The sequence below is a fragment of the Pinus tabuliformis genome, chromosome 5_2 (genome assembly GCF_031772625.1).
Source record: "Pinus tabuliformis cultivar Carrire ecotype Pingquan chromosome 5_2, CPIR1, whole genome shotgun sequence".
NCBI classification, from domain to species: domain Eukaryota; kingdom Viridiplantae; phylum Streptophyta; class Pinopsida; order Pinales; family Pinaceae; genus Pinus; species Pinus tabuliformis.
Genome location: NC_142306.1, coordinates 797821334 through 797835498, shown reverse-complemented (window position 1 = coordinate 797835498; position 14165 = coordinate 797821334). Strand labels below are relative to the sequence as shown.

The 14165-nt window shown below is 40.8% G+C and overlaps 1 protein-coding gene across 1 annotated transcript; it reads left to right on the top strand.

The window, feature by feature from the left end:
* Window positions 1–10138: 10138 nt before the first annotated feature.
* Window positions 10139–13636, top strand: LOC149161723 (uncharacterized). The gene has a single exon (XM_089434979.1). It carries the CDS (start codon window positions 10139–10141, stop codon window positions 13634–13636), a length of 3498 nt encoding a protein of 1165 aa, XP_089291105.1.
* The last annotated feature ends 529 nt before the right edge of the window (window positions 13637–14165 follow it).

Here is a 14165-nt window from a genome sequence, read left to right as displayed (position 1 = left end):
CCAAACTGTAGACATTTGCTCACGTGGAATCCTCCTCTTTGTAAGCCCAGCGAAAGCTAGTCCTCCATGTCGTTAAGTTGAGAGCACTGCGCCGCTCCTTCACTTTTCACATTCTAATTCTTCATGCCTATAAACATTCATTTTTTGTTTATCAATTCTCATCACTGTTATCAATCATCTGCTCTATGTCCAATATATCATTACAAATGATAAAATTCAAGTGTTAAAGAGTGATTGTGTGTAGCTAGTAACGGCGATGCTTTCCTAGCAGCAACATTTTCCAACAGGAATGTAGCATAGGTGTTATCTATGTGCCTCCCTAATGGAAGAATGTATGGGGGAGGGCATGCCAAATGACATGGCCACTCTATTTTCAACTTTGATGTAGGCGCCGCGTACAAGCTTCACACCCATTTTAATGCCCCACTTCTTGGTCTCTTCTGATGCTCCAATTATTCGGGGCAATGAGTCTTTCAAGTAAGCTTGCACATTGATATAACTGACAGGCTTACTAGGTGATCGGTTGAATTTGGAAAATGCTTTGTAAACTACGTAATGAAAGGCAGGCTGAACAACTGTGTATTTTGCACCCACCAACAAAGGAAGCGAGGTGGCTTCGTTGTCTCTACAAAGTTGAAATAATCTTTGCTCCGCTAAGTTAAATCGTTTTTCTCTATGGGACTCAACGGCTCAAGCATAGAGGTGGTGTGGTGATGAGAACTATATGGAATTCGAACCAACAGAGTTTCTTCCTTCCATGGTAGATTCAAGTCAGGATGGCGGTGCTGCAATCTTAGCAAATAACTGACTCTTTTCAGTAGTTTTCGAGTACATAGTGCAGACAATTTAAGGAACATAAATGTTACCTGATACAACAATTAGGTGACATGGAGAGAAATAGACGAAACATTTTTAAAAACTCTATTTACGAATCATGACGGAAATAGAGAGGTTTGAGATACGATGTGCAGAAACTAATCAAGATTGGTGTCGCATGCAGTGTTGTCTGTAGTATATTGTACCCTGTATTGGAGAATTCTCTTCCAACCCAATTTGCAATCTTCTCGAGATTTTTCCAAGGGAGTCGATTAACCAGAGACTCCTAGCTGTTTTCTCTCTGTTTTTTCGCTTCGGAGTTTTAAAGTTTTAGAAATTCTACTTTCTTGTTGCGATTCGAGTCTTGCTGTGATCCCTTGGACAGTTTTATAAAATTACTAGATCTTCGGTAGTTAGATTCTCCATTTCAAAGATTGGTCATGGGAGGATAACAAATGTTGAAATCGTAATTTCAACGCAGACGCCAGAAACCGTCGAGCAAACCCGCCGGAGAGTTCTCGGGCCAGTTTCCGGGGAAGGGAATCTCCGTACTCTTCAACCCGAGAAAATTTGGAGCCGCCACGTGTTTCTGACCTGACGTAACGCAACGTCACGTTCTCGGGAGGTAAACCTCAGCAGTTGTATGCCTTCCGATATCATCCTCCGCCGTCCGATTGTCCTCTTCGTCCTCTGTCGTCGATCTCGGAAGCTGCTGCCCGCCTGCGTCAATTCAATGCATTGCGTGGAGTGTTTGACTTTTCCGCTGACCGCCGAGGATGGAAGCGTTAATGCTCTTAATGGTTGGTCGTAGTTTTTTTTGGTAAAGGCTTTAAATGATTATGGGCACATACGTTTTATATTTTTTTATATGTACGTAGTTTAGGTGGGCCTTTAATATTAGTATGGGGCCACGTTTTTTATGTATGTTTTGTATTAAGTTTTTATATATATGAGCCATGTGAAATGCGCTCTATGTGGTAGCGTTGACCATTGTAAAAAGGAACGATGGAGCAGTTAAAAAAAAAGGAGTGTGCTCTGTATTTTTTTTTGATATACACGGGAGGCAATGAAAAATAGGGTTGTGTTCGCAGCAGCGAATGAGAACCAGAAATGTATTCACAGCAGTGCGAAGAAATTACAAGGAACAGATTGTAATGTTTTTGTGTTGTATTGTAAAAACAAAGGTGTAGCAAAAACCATGTGTGGTTTTGCACAGTAGTGCATGAAGAAAAGAAACGAAGTGGAGCGCATGTGTTTTGAGTAAGTTTTTTTTATAGGTTGGATTTGCATTGAAATGCAAATGAAAAGAGCGCTCAGGTATTTTATGAGATTGTGAATGTAATGTAAAGATTACTGTATGTGTAAAATATTTTTACAGCAGTATGTGTAAAAATAGTTTTACACCAGCAAATGTAAAAGGGATTTTACTGCAGTAAACCCAGCACAGTGATTTCTCAGGTGAAAACAGAGTTTTGATGGGTGAAAGTAATTTTGGTGAATCCCTCTCAGCAAAGAGGATGAATGTTATTTCAGGCTTTATATTTTAATCAATAGAAATATTTTTATGGCTGTGTAATGGGCTGTTATGAGTATATTTGATTTAAAGCTTCGTTGTGCAAAGATCCTGGAACAAAGAAAACAGAGCATTGGCTCTGTGGTGTTTGCTTGTTTGGTTTTTGGTATTTTCCCCCATTTAAAAAAAAATACCCAACAGTGGTATCAGAGCTAGTCCAGGCTCTTTGAAGACTCAAAGAAGTTGAAGGAAGGTGTGGTTGCAGCACAGAAAGCTTCTCCAGCAGTGTGAAGTTTCAGCCAAAGGGATTCAGGTATTTCTCAAATTTTTGAGTTATTATTGAAGAAACAGTCAGTGATTTAAAAAACACAGTCAAGTATTTAAAGCCTAGATAAGAATGGCGAGGTCAAAGAAGAAAGCCTCCAGGCCTGCTAAAAATGTGTCTCCCTCCTCTATTAAACTAGAAGGCAATCTATTTGAAAGTATTGTATTTGAGGTTCCAAAGTTTGATGGAAACTTTGATGTATGGGAAATAATGATGAGGGCTTTCCTAATGTCTGAGGGGATTGAAGTCTGGGAGTCAGTGATTGATGACAGCAAGATGGATAAAGAATCCATGGAGTATGATGCACAAGCAGCAAAGACTATCTTGGATGGACTTCCTGATTCTGTGAAGAGGAATCTAGGAAAATACACATCAGCAAAGGATATATGGGACAGACTGCATGACCTTCATGCAAAAGGAACACTGACCATGACCATCAGTGAAGAAGGAAGTTATGAACCCATCATAGAAGCTGAGAATGAGAAGCTTGACCTCATTAAGCTTCAAGTAAGAGAAAGGGATGAAGAGCTTGCCAAGCTCAAGAAGGAGCTTGATCAATGCAAGAGGAAACATCATGAAGAAGTCATATCCATGACAAATCAGCTGAATGAAGCAAAGAAGCAGGCAGATGCCTTGACAAGTCAACTTGAACAAAGACACAAGAAAGTGAATAAGCTTGTAGAAGAGATTGGACAGTACAAGGTAGAGGTCTCCTCCCTTAAGTCTGAACTACAAGAAGCCAGGAAGCAGGCACAAGGAGCTGAGAAGAAAATGAAGAGCAGTCAGGCAAAAGATGAAGAAATCTCCAAGATGAAGTCTGGCATTATCTCCTTCAAAATAGTAGCAGCTGAAGCTACTCGTAGCAAGGAAGAAACTGAGGGACAACTAGCAAAGAAAAATAATGAATGTGAAAAGTTAGAAGAAGAGATTGTCCTCTTCAGGAAGAAGGTTGAAGGGATGAACAAGATGATGAAGAGCTCTCAAGCTTTGGATGACATGCTCAGCTATCACAGATCTCCATCTGATAAATCAGGACTTGGGTATGTAGGTGAACCCTCAAACAAGGATGAGGATGCTTTAAGCAAAGGAGATGTGAAGAAGCCAGAAAGAGATGGTGATGCTCCTAGTTCCAGCAAAGGCAAGGAGAAAAATGAAGGCTGCAATAGAAGAAATCCTGCTCCAAGAAGAGAACCAGCTTCAAGAAGAAATGTAGCTGATGTCAAAGAGGCAAGAGGCAATGATGATCGTCAAAGGATCTCAAGGCAGCAAGACTTCAGAAGTGCATCAAGAAAACCTCCATCTCCCAGGTACCAAAGTTCATTTTATGGTTATTGTTATGCTTGCTCAAACTTTGGTCATATGGCAAAAGACTGTAGAGCATTTCATGGAAATAGATGTTGTAGTCTCCAACAACCTCCAAGAAACAACTTTGCAAGAAGAAATCATGAAATGTCATTCATGAAAAATGTAGAATGTTTCAAGTGTCATAACATTGGGCATATGGCACGAGATTGTAACTTGACATGGGATCTTACACAAGCTAGACCCATGCAAAAGAAGAAAGTTACACAAGTATGGAGAAGAAAAGAAATACAGTGTGAAAGCCCCTTAAGCAATGCAGCTGATCTAAGTTTGTTTTGAGAAGAGTCTGCCAAAAGAAGACAAGCATACATTAAAGGGGAGCTTGTAATTTTTTGTTTGCTGAACTGTATTAACAATCATTTGTTGATGGAGGATGTATTGCAGCACAGCAGTTGCAAATGAAATCTTTGTTAATCCCTCTGAAAGGTAATATGCAGCAGTGATGAAATCAGCAATGTTTTTGCTTTGTTTTTATGCAATATGCACAGAAATGCATAAAGAAGAAAAGATGGCAGCGCTGAAATGTAAAGAGCAGCAGCAAGATAAGAGAAAAATGCAAAGTATGGAGACCCTCACAGCAGTGGGAAGATAGAGCATAAGACAGCAGTTTGGAAATTTTTTTTGGAGCACATGGATTAGAATGAACAGCAGTTTAAATTTTTTTTGGAGTACATGCATTGAAATGCATAACAGTGGAATGTAGTTTTCTTCTATGTAATGTGAGAGAATATACTCACAGCAGAATGAGTTTAATACACAGCAGATGGAAATGTTTTGTATTGGGAATGAAAATGCAAAGAAGTGAGAAGAAAATGAGAAGAAGGCAAAACGCAGCAGAGCATAAATGCCCAGTGGCTGAGAATGCGATGAAATTTTTCACACAGCAGTGAAAAATGTAATATTTTTTTTATGCAATGCAGCATGCAAAGAAATGCATAAAGAAAAACAGGGACAGCAGATTGTTAATGCACATGGGTGAATGAGAATGTATGTGGCAGCAGAAAGCCAAAGGAATTTCACAGTAGTGCATTGTGTAAAAAAATGAAGACTAAGATTGTGTGAAGCAAGGGTGCATAAGCAAAGGCAGCAACCTGTATTTTTTTGTGGAGAATGAAGTGCCAAGAGTATGGGCACACAACAGTATTATAAAACAAAAGGCAGCCACAGTGCAAATTGGAGAGGCAACGCAACAGCAAATAAAACCCAGGGATGACAGTCTATGGTTATGGGTATGGACAGTAGTGAATATAAAAAAAATTGCAGCAGCAAGTGTATGGACAGCAGCAGCTTGAAGAAACGTTTTCCCATCGTGAAGAAGGAGAAGCACACAGCAATGCAAATGTGAAAAATGCAGCAGCAAGAAGTTTCGAACAACAGCACATGCAAAAGAAATTTTCCTTACAGCAGTAAAGGTAAATGTGATGAATTTTGTTGTTCATTGAATTGAAATGCAACATATGCAACAGCAGTGAGTGCAAGAAATGTTTACACACAGCAGTGTAAATTTGTAAATTGGGACAGTGTAATTGTTCCAAAAAAGACAGAGTATTTTGTCTTTGAAGAATGCACAGCAATGCAGAGTTTGTAAAGAAATGTAAGAGCAGTGCAGGTGTAAACGCAGTAGCGTGGAGCAGACACAGCAGTGTGGGGTAGATGCAGCAAAGAAGATGGCACAACAGTGCAGCAGAGAATATGCAGCAGCATAAAAGAACAATGTAATGAGTTTGCACACACAGCAGTGCAATGATTGTTTGTTTTGAAACTGCATGTAAAGCAGTGTCTGTTTGTAATCCCTCTGTTAATGAGGAAGGTGCTTTTCAGCACAGTGTCATGGTGAATCCCTCAGTCAAGAGGAAGATGCTTTTCAGCATAGTGTGGTAAATCCATCTATCAAGAGGATGATGCTTTTCAGCATAGTCACAGGTGAATCCCTCTGTCAAGAGGAAGGTGCTCTTCAGCACATTGTTATGGTGAATCCCTCTGTCATGAGGAAGGTGCTCTTAAGCACAGTTTCAGGTTAATCCCTCTATTAAGAGGAAGACAACTTTGTTGTTTGTGGAGCTTCATCAGAAGCAGTTGGTGAATCCCTCTATGTGAGGAAGATATCTTTGTAACAGCAGTGTTGGGGAATCCCTCCGTGTGAGGAAGTGCTTGGGTATGTTTGAATGCCCAGCAGTTGAAATTAAAGGGGAGTGTTGAAATCGTAATTTCAACGCAGACGCCAGAAACCGTCGAGCAAACCCGCCGGAGAGTTCTCGGGCCAGTTTCCGGGGAAGGGAATCTCCGTACTCTTCAACCCGAGAAAATTTGGAGCCGCCACGTGTTTCTGACCTGACGTAACGCAACGTCACGTTCTCGGGAGGTAAACCTCAGCAGTTGTATGCCTTCCGATATCATCCTCCGCCGTCCGATTGTCCTCTTCGTCCTCTGCCGTCGATCTCGGAAGCTGCTGCCCGCCTACGTCAATTCAATGCATTGCGTGGAGTGTTTGACTTTTCCGCTGACTGCCGAGGATGGAAGCGTTAATGCTCTTAATGGTTGGTCGTAGTTTTTTTTGGTAAAGGCTTTAAATGATTATGGGCACATACGTTTTATATTTTTTATATGTACGTAGTTTAGGTGGGCCTTTAATATTAGTATGGGGCCACGTTTTTTATGTATGTTTTGTATTAAGTTTTTATATATATGAGCCATGTGAAATGCGCTCTATGTGGTAGCGTTGACCATTGTAAAAAGGAACGATGGAGCAGTTAAAAAAAAAGGAGTGTGCTCTGTATTTTTTTTTGATATACACGGGAGGCAATGAAAAATAGGAGTGTGTTCGCAGCAGCGAATGAGAACCAGAAATGTATGCACAGCAGTGCGAAGAAATTACAAGGAACAGATTGTAATGTTTTTGTGTTGTATTGTAAAAACAGAGGTGTAGCAAAAACCATGTGTGGTTTTGCACAGTAGTGCATGAAGAAAAGAAACGAAGTGGAGCGCATGTGTTTTGAGTAAGTTTTTTTTATAGGTTGGATTTGCATTGAAATGCAAATGAAAAGAGCGCTCAGGTATTTTATGAGATTGTGAATGTAATGTAAAGATTACTGTATGTGTAAAATATTTTTACAGTAGTATGTGTAAAAATAGTTTTACACCAGCAAATGTAAAAGGGATTTTACTGCAGTAAACCCAGCACAGTGATTTCTCAGGTGAAAACAGAGTTTTGATGGGTGAAAGTAATTTTGGTGAATCCCTCTCAGCAAAGAGGATGAATGTTATTTCAGGCTTTATATTTTAATCAATAGAAATATTTTTATGGCTGTGTAATGGGCTGTTATGAGTATATTTGATTTAAAGCTTCGCTGTGCAAAGATCCTGGAACAAAGAAAACAGAGCATTGGCTCTGTGGTGTTTGCTTGTTTGGTTTTTGGTATTTTCCCCCATTTAAAAAAAAATACCCAACAACAAAGTATTGCCGAGCAGGAGCTGGAGTACAACAGAGTTGCCTCCATCCTTGGTCATCGTAGAGGGGGGCTCGTTTGGAGTTGGAAGGTGAGGGGGGCTCGTTTGGAGTTGGAAGGTGGTGCGTTAGCATTATTACACGAAGGCATTTTTAAAAGAAATCTTTTGTTTTAAGGAGTCACTTTTTATTTTAATTATTTTACAATTTGAAACAGAAGCAGAGAAACGCCGGTATTTTGTTTTGGTGAAAACTGAACAGGTAATTTACAGTTTTACGAAAAGACTGCCCGAGGATAGGCGGTTTTGACGGTCTGAGTGAAGTAATGGACGAAAGGCAGGGGAGGGGAGAGATCCCCTCCTTTAGAAATGTAATGGCAGGTAACTCCGGAAATAGTAGTGGGAATGGGAGGGTGACGGAATTAACCGAGGAAATACCAGCAATGGGAAACCAATGGCAAGCACGACTGGTGAACAAATGTCTTCCCCGGGCACAGAAAAAGCCCAGGTATGTGATTCCAAATAACAAGCTGGAAAATTACCGATGTTACATGAGAGATCACACGTTAATCTGTAAGTTTATAGGGTATTGGCCCTCTGAAAGGGACCTCATGAGATGGATTCAGCAGCGATGGAAACCCAGAGGGCACATAGATCTCAAATTGGGAGCTAAGGGATTTTTTACAGTCATTTTTGCAAACTTACAGGACAAGGAAAAGGTTTTTGAGGAGGGACCACACTTTATGAATAATGCAGGGCTGTTTACACGATATTGGGAAGATCGATACAACCCTGATGAAGAGAAAATCATGGCAGCCCCGATATGGGTTCGATTATTTGGGCTACCGGATGAATTTTGGGATCCTGAAATATTGGAAGGAATTGGTAATTCAATTGGTACTTTTGTGAAGGTGGCTGAATCCACGAAAAGGGGCAAATATACTTCTTACGCAAGGATTTGTGTATACATGAATATCTCAGCCCCTTTACCAGAATCTATTGAGCTTGAATATCAGGATGAAATTTGGCAGCAACCTATTGATTACGAACATATACCGTTTCGGTGTAGACGCTGTCATGTATATGGTCATCTAGCAAGGGATTGTCCACAAATTAAAGTAGTGGAAGTAGAAAAGGACAAGAAGGAGGACATTAGAACACGAGAAGGGATGGAAGGAGAAGCACATGAATTCCAAGAGGTACAGAGGAGAAGGAAACCAAATCTTGGGGCTCCTAAAATGCACTCCAAGGAAAGGAATTCATCACTCGAGAGTAAAAACAAGTTCAATATCCTTCAAACGCAAGAAGAAGAGTTTGAAGGCGGAAAACAGGATAAGGAGAGTAATGAGACAACTCCAATGGAACCGGAAAAGGAGATCAATGTGATAGCTCCAATGGAAATCATAAAGGATGGAAAGAGAAAAAGTAGAAGCCCAAGCAGAGAGCCGGAAGGGGAGGAGGGAGTACGAGATGATATTATTACAGATCAATCAAAGAAGGGTAAGGAAATTGTAAAAGAAGTGGGAACAGAGGAAGAAAAAATAATGAAGAAGTTACTTACTGATTGGAAAAAATTGGACGAAAGGTTCATCCCAGAAAAAGAGAAACAGTTGTACAAGGAAACCTTTCAACGATATAAGGAGAAGAAGGCCGGATTTATAGAACACAGGTCTGATCAAGACAATCAGGACTCCCAAAGTCTAGAAGGAGATAGTCAAGGTAAGAGCGGAAGGAAAAAAGGGAGAAGAACGTTAAATGAGTCAATCCAAGCAGTGGGTGAGACTCTCGTAAACTCAGGAAGGGTGATACCTCTATCAGAGGTATTTCTACAAACTCCTAAAAAGTTTTAAATGATTGTTCTAAGCTGGAATATCAGGGGACTTAACAGTCAAGGGAAACAGAGATATTTGAAGGAAAGAGTAAAGAAAGACAAGCCAAGTATTATGGTAATTCAGGAAACGAAAATGGAAAGCCTACCGATGACAGAAACTGTAAGGAAACTGAAATTAGGATATGAGGTTATGGCCATAGATGCAATAGCGACAGCAGGGGGATTGGCTATTTTGTGGAACCCAGAGGAGGTAATTTTTGAACATTGGTTTACTTTACCTAGAATACTTTCAGGTCTGTTTAGATTAGTAGGGATGGGGGAAAGAATTTTGTTCACCGGGGTATATGGGCCTCATAATCATAGCGAACGGAAAGATTTCTTAAAGAACCTCCATACTATGAGAAGTTTAATCCCGAATATCCCGTGGATGATGGGAGGGGATTTTAATATGATCAGGCATTTAGGAGAAAAGAGAGGGGGAGTAAGGAGAGAGGATCAGAATATGGAGGAGTTCAACGATATGATTAGGGATCTGAGATTAGTAGATATTCATACAATGAATGGAGTACATACCTGGAACAATCGTCGAGGAGGACAGAGTCAAATTGCCTCTAGACTCGATATATTTCTACTGTCGGAGCAAATTTTGAATCGGGATGTGTTCATTGAAGCTAAAATTCTCCTGAGCCTTGGTTCCGATCACTGGCCCATTCGGTTAGAGGTTGATATCAAGTAGGTCAAAGGGAAGAAACCTTTTCGTTTTGAATCCTTTTGGCTTAGGGATCCACAATTTATAAAGAAATTGGAAGACTGGTGGAATCAATGCACTAGCAGGGGCAAAGGGAAAATGCATACTATACAATTGAAGCTTAAGGAACTAAAACAAAGAATCAAAGAATGGAACAGGAAAGAATTTGGGAATATTATGGAGGCTAAGCAGAAATTAGAAGGAGAAATGGAGGACATCCAGCAAAAAATAATATTGGAGGGCAGGGATGAAGAGAAGAGTAGGGAGGAAGGGCGTATTATCAGTCAGCTAGAGGAGAGAAGAAAACAAGAGGAGATTTTGTGGAGACAAAAATCAAGGGTACGTTGGTTAAGGGAAGGCGAACGAAATACAAAATTCTTTCACCAAGCTATGATCCAACATAGGCAGAGGAATAGAATTTTTTCAATTAAGAATGCAGAAGGAGAAAGAGTGATAGAACAGGCAGATATCGAAAAGACTCTAGTTGATTACTTTAAGGGGGTGCTCACGGAAAATCAAAGGGATAGAGGGGAAGCCATTACTAATATCTGCAGGGAGATACCAAGAATAGTAACAGAGGACCAAAACAAGGCACTAATGCGGGCAGTAACCTTGGAAGAGGTAGAAGAAGTAGTGATGAATATGGGTAAGAATAAGGCTCCAGGTCCGGATGGATATACAGTGGAATTCTTCCAGGCAAGCTGGCACTTTATAGGCAAAGAGATACTGGAGGCGGTGGAGGAATCACGAATAAGACAGAGAATCTGGCCAGGTATTAACTCAACCTTTTTCACCCTGATTCCTAAAAGTAATACATCAGAAGAACCACAGGGCTTTAGACCCATAGCCTTGTGTAATGTTATTTATAAGATTATATCTACCCTGATTGCGAAACGGTTGAAACCTCTCCTACCCAATTTAATTGCGCCTGAACAGACTGGGTTTGTGGAAGGTCGGCAAATCTTGGATGGTATAGTGGTATCTCAGGAAGTGATACATTCTTTAAAGGAGAGAAAAAAGAAAGGGATGCTTATGAAGTTGGATTTGTCTAAGGCCTATGATCGATTGAACTGGAGCTATCTAAGCGCGGTTTTAGAAGCTTTTGGATTTGAGAACAGGTGGATAGCATGGATAATTAGTATGATCTCGACTCCGAACTTCTCAATTTTGGTTAATGGGATTCCTACAGATACGTTTAATGCCACCAGGGGCATTAGGCAGGGGGACCCAATTTCTCCGTTCTTATTCATACTGGCTATGGAAGGATTAAGCAGAAAACTTAAGAAAGAAGTAAGTGAAAGACGAATCAAAGGCATTAGATTGTGGGGAAACAATCTAATCATCACACATCAACAGTTCGTAGATGATTTGATGTTGTTTGGAGAAGCGTCGCTTAGAGAGGTAAGAAGTTTCAAACATGTCTTAGAAGTTTTCATGAACGCTTCAGGTATGGCGGTTAATAATGATAAATCTTGTACTTTTATATTTAATTCACCTGAAGCTGTCAAGGCTCATTTAACCAGAGTTCTAGGCTTTAGACAGGGAGAGTTACCTACAAAATATTTGGGCATTCAGCTGGATATAAACTCAAACCGCATAAAGAATTGGCAAAGCTTATTGGAAAAGATTAGGAAAAGATTAGCCAGCTGGTCGTTCAGATTGCTGAATATAGCAAGCCGAGTTATTCTTTTAAAATCGGTATTATTATCTATCCCCATATACCCTCTGTCCATTATGGCTGCTCCCAAAGGCGTTTTCTCTAAATTGAGAGAAATATTGGGTAAATTTCTTTGGGGGGGACCTAAGCAACAGAAAAAATGGACTTTGGTTTCATGGAAGAATGTAATCAAGAGGAAAGAGGAAGGAGGCCTTGGAGTAAGAGATCTGGAAATCGTAAATAAGGTTTTAGGGGCGAAATTATGGTGGAGATGGGTACAGGGGGGAACTGATGTGTGGAAAAGAATATGGAACCAAAAATATGATATGCCAGGTACAACTGAAGGGCGTCTACGAATAGCAGAAACTCCACGAGGATCACAAATATGGGAGTTAGCAAGAAATAATAAGGATCTAGTTAGGGACCTAGCCTTTTGGGAAATCCGCGAAGGAAGTTCAGCAAGGTTTTGGGAGGAAGGTTGGCAACAGCGTGATAAGCTGGATAGAAACCAACCTCTGCATGAAATCCAAGCAACAGCGCAAAGAGCAGGAATGGAATATGTAAGGGATTATTGGAGAAGAGCAGAATTAAATGATATTTGGAGAGTCTGGAAAAGACCGCAGGAATGGGATGATAGTATAAGTCTGGAGACTGCGCAAGTGTATGTCAGAGAAATAGAATCGAGGAAAATTAAGATCCGAGAAGGTAAAGATATCCTTAGATGGGGTAAAGCAATGCAGGGGATGTTTACAGTCAAAGAAGCATATTACTGGGCTACGAAAGAGGAAAGGGAGGATGAACCAATGGATTGGAAAAAGATTTGGGAAGGAAAATGGTGGCCAAAAGTAACATATTTTGCATGGTTGGTGTGCAGAGGACGGATCCTGACTTGGGACAATATGCAGAAACGAGGAATGATTGGACCATCAAGGTGTTACCTGTGTAGTAAAGAGATAGAGAATCAGGAACACCTACTGAATCGATGTATATATACTCAGAGTCTATGGGAAGAACTTCGGGTACTCTTTGGTAAGTCAAACAGGGATCCAGATAGCCTTAGGAATACCATACTTCAATGGGGAAAGGGGAATTTTCAAAGTAAAGTTGTAAGGAGGATATGGAATTTAGCGGTTGGTTTTGTAATATGGGAGGTGTGGAAAGAGCGAAATCGAAGACTCTTTAGAGACAAAAGATGCCAAGAATCAAGAATTTGGGATGAAGTATGTAGGTCGATCAAAGAAACGGTTTTGTCTGAAGTCTGGAGTGAAGACGATTGGAAATTAAACTCGGAAGAACAGCGAATAGTCTCCAAATTGAATATTGACTTTACGATGTTATATCCCAATACAGACAGGAGAAATAGTTATCGCATGCAAAGCCCAAATCATTTTAGATTTCCAGGAGATAGTCGGATCAAATTGAACTTCGATGGGGCATCGAAGGGTAACCCTGGGCAAGCAGGATGGGGAGGTATCTTTAGAGATAGTAGAGGGATTTCGCAGTGGGCGTATGCTGAATGGGGAGGGGAAATGATGAAAAATGAAGCGGAGTTATGGGCAGTTTATAATGGACTTCGAATTGCAGCACGAAATCGATATAGGAACCTTGAAATTGAAGGCGATTCCAAACTCACGATAGATATGCTAAGGAAATTGAGGGGTGGAAAAAGCTGGGATCATGTGGCGAAGAGTTGGCGGACAGCAGGGATTATACAGGACATAGAAGGGTTGATGAGGACGATTGAATATATAACGATAAATCATGTTTTGAGGCATGGTAATAGAGCAGCCGATTTCTTAGCCAATTGGGGAAGTGGAGAGCCGAACAGGGTAATGGATGGCAGTTGGTTATCATTTCAGGAGGATCCACGGTGGAATGATTTAAAATCTATATTAAAGCAGGATAATGATGAAGCGATTGCGCATGAAAGGATTGATTAGTTGCCTCCTCATTATGGATAGGAGGGGAAAAGACAGGATAATTAATGTTCGCTCCGGGAGTATGAAGACGAGAGTAGATCAAATTAAAATCAGGAATGGAGAGTATACTCTAACAATGGGAGGAATGATCATCCCAAGAAGGAATGGGGGTAACGTACCGAGGAGGAGAGGTGGAAGCGTCAGACGGACAGTGTACGTCTCACATCACAATCCAGGAAATGAGACGTGTATTAATGAGGAGGATAGGCAGCAACGAAGTATCAAGGAGGAAAGGTGGCTGAGAAGGGTTATATTACTGTTTGTATGTAGTCGACCGGAGACAAGAACAAATTTGGGAGTGAATAGCAGCCAAGTGAGGGGGAGAGTTACGGATTTACTGTTTGCTTGCAGTCGACTGGAGACAAGGACGAATTTGGGAGCGAATAGCAGCAAAGTGAGGGGGAGAGCTACGAATTTGCCGATAAGCAATATGGCAGCGAACCCGGAAAGGGGAGAAGGCAGGCAGACGCAAAGCCAGGGGGCGAGTTTG

Coding starts and splice junctions, on each gene's coding strand:
- LOC149161723 (XM_089434979.1), top strand. CDS start 10,139: ATGCATACTATACAATTGAAGCTTAAGGAACTAAAACAAAGAATCAAA.